The 8,234-nt window shown below is 35.3% G+C and overlaps 1 protein-coding gene across 1 annotated transcript; it reads left to right on the forward strand.

Annotated features, from left to right (window-relative positions):
- The first annotated feature begins 217 nt into the window (after positions 1-217).
- Positions 218-1,153, forward strand: LOC148507504 (olfactory receptor 11L1-like). Its single transcript, XM_088446175.1, has one exon. The coding sequence runs from the start codon at positions 218-220 to the stop codon at positions 1,151-1,153; it is 936 nt and encodes a 311-aa protein (XP_088302301.1).
- The last annotated feature ends 7,081 nt before the right edge of the window (positions 1,154-8,234 follow it).

Genomic DNA, 8,234 nt, shown 5'->3' on the forward strand with positions numbered 1-8,234 from the left:
ACCAATCAGATTTTACTTAACATTTAACTAGCACCTTCTAGAAGATAATAGCTAGAATCTGATTGGTTTCTATGGGAAACTACTCCACTTCTAAAAGATCTCACTTTAGTAAATATACCCCAATACCTCAACTGCCTCCAAATTCCTTAAAATATTATTATTTTTTGGTGGGTTTATATTGTAGAACCATGCTTTCATTGTATTTACTTTTTAGGAGATGTTCAAGGACAACCAAACAATGGTGTCGGAATTTATACTTCTAGGATTTCAGCATCTCCATAATTTCAAGGTCCCTTTCTTTGTTTTTCTCACAGTTATGTATGCCATAACAGTAGCTGGAAATCTTCTGATTATTACACTGGTAACATCTAGTCAGAAGCTCCATTCTCCTATGTATGTATTTCTCAGTCATCTATCTCTCTGTGACATTGTGATCAGCACAAATGTCACTCCAAATACACTGCAAGTAATTTTACAAGGCACAACTGCCATGTCTTTTCTTTCATGCATCACTCAGTTATATTTCTTTGGGGCATCAGCCATTATGGAGTGCTGTCTTCTAACGGTGATGTCCTACGACAGATACTTGGCCATTTGTCATCCACTTCACTACACATCTATAATGAATGCCAGGCTTCCACATTACCTTGTTCTATGTGCATGGATGATAGGCTTTGGGCAGGCATTGATTACTCATACATTTGTTCTAGATCTACAATTTTGTGGGTCAAATGTCATTGACCATTTCTTTTGTGATCTCGGACCTATCCTTGAGCTGTCCTGCTCTGATATATTGGTTATCCAAATTGATGTCTCTGTTGTGGCCATTGTAATGGCTTTTTCCCAGATGCTCTTTATAATTATCACTTATATCTTCATCTTTAATTCTATCCTTCACATGTCCTCTGCCACAGAGAGGAAGAAAGTCTTCTCCACATGCAGTTCCCACTTGGCTGTTGTCTGCATTTATTATGGTACCTTAATCACACTCTATGTTGCTCCATCAAGAGGATATTTATTCAATTTAAATAAGATCTTGTCTCTAATAAACTCATCTTTTACTCCATTGTTTAATCCTATTATATACTCCCTAAGAAACAAAGAGATAATGACAGCTTTTAATAAACTTATATCAAATATGCTACATTCTTAAGCTGAAAGACTGAAAACAGAAGCATGATTTTCAAATTATAAATGTCATTATCTTTTAAACTCTTCATAGCAAGTCTATCAGATTTATATGCTGAATGTGTTAATGTTAATGAACTCATTAAAGTTTTTAGGATATACTGGGAAATAAATAGTTTATTCAATGAATACTACTACTACTACTACTACTACTACTACTGCTACTACTAATATTATTACTACTACTACTGCTAATAATATTATTATTACTACTACTACCAATATTATTATAAATACTACTAATATTACTACTACAATGAATATTATTAGTAATACTACTAATATTACTACTACTACAATGAATATTATTAGTAATACTACTAATATTACTAATACTACAATAAATATTATTACTAATATTACTACTACTACTAATATTATTACTACTACTACTACTACTACATGAATATTACTACTACTACTACTACTACTACTAATATTACTACTACTACTTCTATAAATATTATTACTAATACTACTAATATTACTACTACTACTAATATTATTACTAATATTAATACTATTATTAATATTATTACTAATATTTCCACGACTACTATTGCTGCTGCTATTACTACTGTTTCTACTACTAATATTATTACTAATACTACTAATATTACTACTACTACAATGAATATTATTAGTAATACTACTAATATTACTAATACTACAATAAATATTATTACTAATATTACTACTACTACTAATATTATTACTACTACTACTACATGAATATTACTACTACTACTACTAATATTACTACTACTACTTCTATAAATATTATTACTAATACTACTAATATTACTACTACTACTACTAATATTATTACTAATATTACTACTACTATTAATATTATTACTAATATTTCCATGACTACTATTGCTGCTGCTATTACTACTGTTTCTACTACTAATATTATTACTAATACTACTAATATTACTACTACTACTATTGCTGCTGTTATTACTACTATTACTACTACTACTACTACTATTATTGCTGCTGCTACTTCTACTCTTACTCCTCCTACTACTACTACTATTACTACTACTGCTGCTACTTCTACTACTACTACTACTATTGCTGCTACTACTTCTACTACTCCTACTACTACTACTACTACTACTACTACTACTAATAATAATAATAATAATAATAATAATAATGATAATAATAATAATAATAATAATAAATAATAATATTATTCATGTTATTTATATAGCAATTTGCCCCTAATAGGACTCAAAGTGCTTTATATTTATAGTTATAAAACCCAAGCTACAAAATAAGATTAACAGAAAAGATAAATAAGCATTTTTTATTAGGAACTAAAGTATAGGGTCATTAATAAAATGCATGAATAAACAGGTACAGATGTGTCCAAATACACCTATCCTCTGTGTGCTATAAGTCATGTTACACATAATGCGTGAGTGCTGTGTGACTCAGTAGTGCCAGGTGTCTTTTCATGCAACTTTTTCCCTTAAAATGCATCTTATATGCAATGTGAGGTGAATAGGATGCATGCATTTTAAGGGAAAAGTTGCACGAAAAGAAGCTCAGCACTACTGAGTCACACCACAACATGGCATAACTAGAAGGGCTGTTTAACATGCAAGGAGGCAAGATTTATATTGGGGACACATCTATTGAAGCGAGTTCAATTGAGTTGGGGCTGGAAAACAAAAAAGCTTGACCTGAATTAAGGGAGAGTCTAGATACTGCTAAAAGTCCTCTGAATATGTAGAGCTTTGAATGTCAGTAAGCCAATCTTAAAATACATTTGCCATGCTTCAGGAAGTAAATATTATGTGGCAAGAATGGGACTGTTAAGTTAACAACAGGGCAGCTGCAAGTGGTGCAATTTTTTTGCTGGAATACCCAAGTGGAGGGCAATACAGTAGTCCAAGCTAGATGATAGTCTATGCTTGTTTCTGACTATGCTCTTGAGTGGGCATTTGACCATGGCTAATACCTGATGGTAAAGTTTCAAGCCACAATCCATGAAAACACCAAAATTTACACGTTTAGTGTTTTACAATTATGAATATGTATGCAACAAATTAACAGGAATCCTGTGTTTTGAAATGAACCTCCAGAAATCCAGAGGGATACTGTACATTAGTTTATAAATGTTCTGCATCAGCTTTTTGTTGTTCAGAGAGCAGATGTCAATGATGTCTAATGGAGGGACTGGATGGAACCAAATATACTTTCTTTTCCACAGTACCTTACACTGGTATACAGAGGTAAAGACAATCTGAAGAAGTCCATAGTGGAAGGGAGAAATAGATTTCAATCAATGTAAATGTCAATGCAGAAATACAATCATTTGATTTTGGAAAGACTTCTGCATAATATAGCAAAAGTTAAAGGTATGTTCTTGGATATTTATGATGATTCTGATATAAACTGTGTTCAATTTAAACTGTTTTATGGAGATGTTCAGGAGCATGTAGAGGGTGAGGCAGCCATTTTGGGCAAGCTCAGTGACATCGGATTGCTTTCCAAGTTTATTTTTCCATTAAAGCAGGTGTTATAGCTGATTAAATACTATCAGTAAAAAAAATAACGTTACATTCATCATACAATGTGGGTCATAAAAAAACTTTTTGCTTCTTTATATTTTCCTTTTCATAATTACGTTTTATGAATTGCTGGATTGCATTTTTAATCACAAATATATACAGATTTTATTCAATTAAGCCTATTATTGAGTAATTAAATGTATTAATTAAAATAACATTCTGAATATGAGCAGAGTATAAAGTACTTGACCGATTAAATGTCTTACATTTACTAAGAACTGCCACTGATCACACTGACTATTAAACCTACAGCGGTACTGTACAGTACCTGGAGGTTTAATAATCAAACATTTCCCCAAATCCTGAGACAATTAAAGTGTTTACATGGAAGTATTTCCGTATAATGGCTGGTGCTGGCTAGTTTAAATCTGTGTATATACTTGCTATCATGTCAAAATGGAATTTGCAATGCAATGACCTGGTATGCATATACGTTGCTTGATATAAGTATCAACTTTGAAATGGCCAGATGGACATTTATGTAAATATTATGCTGTGTTTTCCATCTTGCGAGACAAACTAAAATTAATGTGATATGTAGTGTTGCTGAATATGAGCCTTATCCTCCAGAATGTCTTCCAGTAGACTACTGTTGTTAAAGCACTTCTATACTGCTTGTGTTACAATATAAGCCCAATACCTACATACATGTGACTCTCAAAAAATAAAATAAAGACTCATTTAAAATGAGCAAAAATACATGCCCATGCAGATTCTTTATCTGTGTAAATGTGCTTAATTATCAGTCTTTGGGGGAGATGTATGAAACCTAAAATTGAGTAAAAAAGTTGCCCATAGCAACCAGCAACTTCTAGCTGTCAATTAACAAGTACATTCTATAAAATGATAGCTAAAAGCTGACAATGCTACTGTACTTCTCTACCTGTCCTCTTTAGAAGGATTGATACCTCTCCCCTTAAATCACTGTACCCATAATACAATATTGCACCTTGTGACTATACTAAACATTGCATTGTACAAAGAATGCAAATGGCACTTTAAAGATAAAACTGTTGTCACTTTAAAATTATTCAATTCATTCTGATCATTTAAATATTGTATCCTTTATAACTGCTCAGTTCAGTATTAGGCGGAGATGTACTAAGCATCGGTACATCCCCCCTGACTTCGCGTACATACCGCGGTTAATTACCGCGATATGTACAAATGATTTTGCAGAAGAGCTGTCCTTTACGATGCTGACGGGCAGAGGGACTTCTGGGTTGAACACCAAGAAGTCCTTCTGCGCATGCGCAGAAGGCCGCGGGCCGCAGAGGCTCATGGGAGGGATCCGATCGGATCCCTCCTAGCCAGGAGCATCACGCTAAGAAGCCCATAGGCTTCTATTGGGTAATGCCACCTGAAGGTGGCGTTACCTAGCGACACGAAGCAGCAGAATGCATCGCATTCTGCTGCTTAGTACATACGGGGAATGCGGTAAGACCCCCGAAAACGGCATTTTCAGAGGTTTTGCCGCATTTTCTCCGTTAGTACATCTCCCCCTTATTAACATCTTACATTAATCATGAGAGAAATACTAGGTTTGTATTAATTGTAAACACAACTTTTTTTTGTTTGATTGTGTTTATTACAAAGGTAAAATTCATTGTTCTCTTTCTTATGCATGCAGACACCCCTGCACTGATTAGGATGAAATCAATGTGAGCTGGTCCAGTTGTATCCTGCCCAAGTTTTAGAGAGGTTAGGGTCATGGTTGGATCTCCTGTTGGTGTACGCTGGGCAGAACTTTGACACAGATAGCCTGTTCTCAGCCTTCCACTAGATGGATTTGGTTGAAACATTTACAGAGTAGTAACATTGGATCCCAGAAGACATACTAGGGGATTGAATTCCCAGTCAGACCTCCTGTTGGTGTATAATGGGCAGAACTTTGACCCAGGGAGCCTGTTCTGAGCTCCAATCCCAGGAGGATTGGAACTTTTGCTTGAATGCTACAATTACCACCATCACTTTTGGCCAATAGCCAGCTCTCAATTGTGGGCATAGTGATCTTACAATATTTGTATTGTACCCTCCTATATTTCCTAGATGAGACCATTCACATACAACTCAGAGGGAATGAACCAGGTAGAATCCTGTGGCATTTTGCAATAGATAAGTAACTGCGGTAGTGAATTCTCTGTTTTCTTTCTCTTTGTCAATTTATGCCTGCAGCATTCACTTAAGGGTCCAAGTTTGTTGATGTGGTTTTGGTATGGAGTAGGACATACCTTCAAATTAGTCCCACAAAGTTTGTGGGGCTTAAACTGTGCTCCCTGGAAGGTTATAACCTTCTGTGTAATCCTATTTGGATACAAATATTCGTGATTGCCTGTGTGTCATGTTCAGCATGTGTTTGGATGCTAGTGCCCCAGTCTTCATATACCTAATCAAGTAGTCTACCACCGTGAACATGAACTCAGTGGACCAATGATGTCCATGGCGACTCATTTGAAAGACTCATTTATGATGAGAACTTTTCCTAAAAAGGTGTCATGTGACTGACTTTGTTACAGCCAGAAGAACCCCCAAGGCATTGACACATCCTGTGCAATGCTAAGTAATGTATAATGAGTAATGGCCCAAACCTGTGTCTAAGCCGTGATCTGTCTAGAAGCGGCTTCGTGACATCACAGGTCATGCACACCTTGTTGGCCACCCTAACTCCTGCTCCGACAGCATCCAGCCAGTTCCGGAAGCTAGCCAACCCACTCTCTCTCTCTACTTCCTGCCGCCTACCTGCCTGGATGCCCACCCACTGCTGACCGCTCTACAGTGTGTAATAGACAAGTTTTTTTATTGAATGATTAATGTGCATATCCTTCTGTGGAGGCAAGCCATGGGTTTTTTTTGTTAGTGGAGAGCGATGGATTTTTAGTTTGTTTGTTTCTGTGGGGGACAGCCATGGGTTTTTTTTTAGTGGGGAGCAATGTGTTGTAGGTTTTTTTTACTTTTGTGGGGGCCAGCTATGTCTTTTTTTTAGTGGGGAGGAAAGTGTTGTTGTTTTTTTTGTTTCTTTGGGGGCCAGCTATGTTTTCTTTTTGTGGGGCGCAATGTGGCATAGTTTTTTTTTTCTGTGTGGAGCAATTTTGTGGGGAGCAATGTGGCATAATTGATGTTTTCTGTGGGGAGCACAGGATGGTGTACCTCGGCAATTTTAAAATTGTGTGTAGTGTGCCTCGAGGTTGAAAGGATGAAAATCACTGATCTATACATTTTCACCCACATTAACTTGTCCCAAGTGGAGTGGTCCTTGGTCCTCTTAGCAGCACATCTTACCCTCGCTAGTGATGGGATTCCCTAAATACTACTCTGTCTGCTTTCCTTAGGTGTTCATCAATATTTTCCAGTTCCATCAACTGCACAGTAACTTACCAGTGGCAACATAGTGGGAACATAGCTAGTTGAGTTTATTCAATTATAAAGGGGGTAATTTCAAACCCTTCATTTAACCCTTTAGGACTCAGTGTATCCAATGTTAGAATCCAATAGGTCTCTCTTTTCATTAATACTTTATTTCTGTCCCCTCCCCTCTTATTCTGTTCAATATGCTTAATTCCTTTAAACTTCAAGCATTCAGGATTACTATTATGATGTTGTTGGAAGTGACGAGGTAAACTATGGTTTTGCATTTTATTTCTAATATTACGGATATGTTCAAGGATTCGCAGCTTAAGAATTCTTTTAGTTTTCTCGATATAACTTAGGCCACACTGGCATGTTACCATATATAAAATAAAAAAAGGAATTATAATTTATATAATTGGCAATTTCATGTTGTTTGGCAGAAGAAGTACCCTGAAAGGTTGTTGCTCCTTTATCAGATTATTTATATACTTTGCAATTTCCACAAGGAAAGAAACCTTTTATATTTCCCAGAAAAAGTCTACTATTCGTATCTGTGGGCCCATGGGAGATGGGTGGCAAATGGCTCTTTGAAATATATGATTTAATGTCCTTTAGCTTTTCTAAAAAGTATCTCAGGACAATCTGGTAAATGTTCCGTTAATAAGGGATCCAATTTAAGGATGTGCCAATTTTTTCTCAATATATCCTGTAGCTTCTTATCCTCATTATTATATTTCATGACAAATGGACAAAATAATGTCTTTTCATTCACTTTCTGTCTTTGTTTATATACTAATAAATCATCTCTATTTTTATTTCTAGCTTTTATCTAAGAACTCTCAACCAGTTCGATTGGATAGCCACATTTTGAGAATCTTTCCTCATAAATACCACTCTGTTGATCAAATTTGGCAAGTGAGGTACAGATTCTTCGAATCCTGGAAAACTTGGAGAATGGTATATTTTTTCTTAAAATTGAGGAAGATGACAGCTAGAGTATTGTTAATAGCTGTTACTATCTACTTCTTTAAAGAAAGTATATGTTTCAATATGTCCCAAATTCTCTAAATTTTAAGTATCAAACACTAAATCCAAAAATTATATTCTAGT

Source organism: Taudactylus pleione, unplaced genomic scaffold (genome assembly GCF_031769625.1).
Source record: "Taudactylus pleione unplaced genomic scaffold, aTauple2 ptg000393l, whole genome shotgun sequence".
NCBI lineage: Eukaryota > Metazoa > Chordata > Amphibia > Anura > Myobatrachidae > Taudactylus > Taudactylus pleione.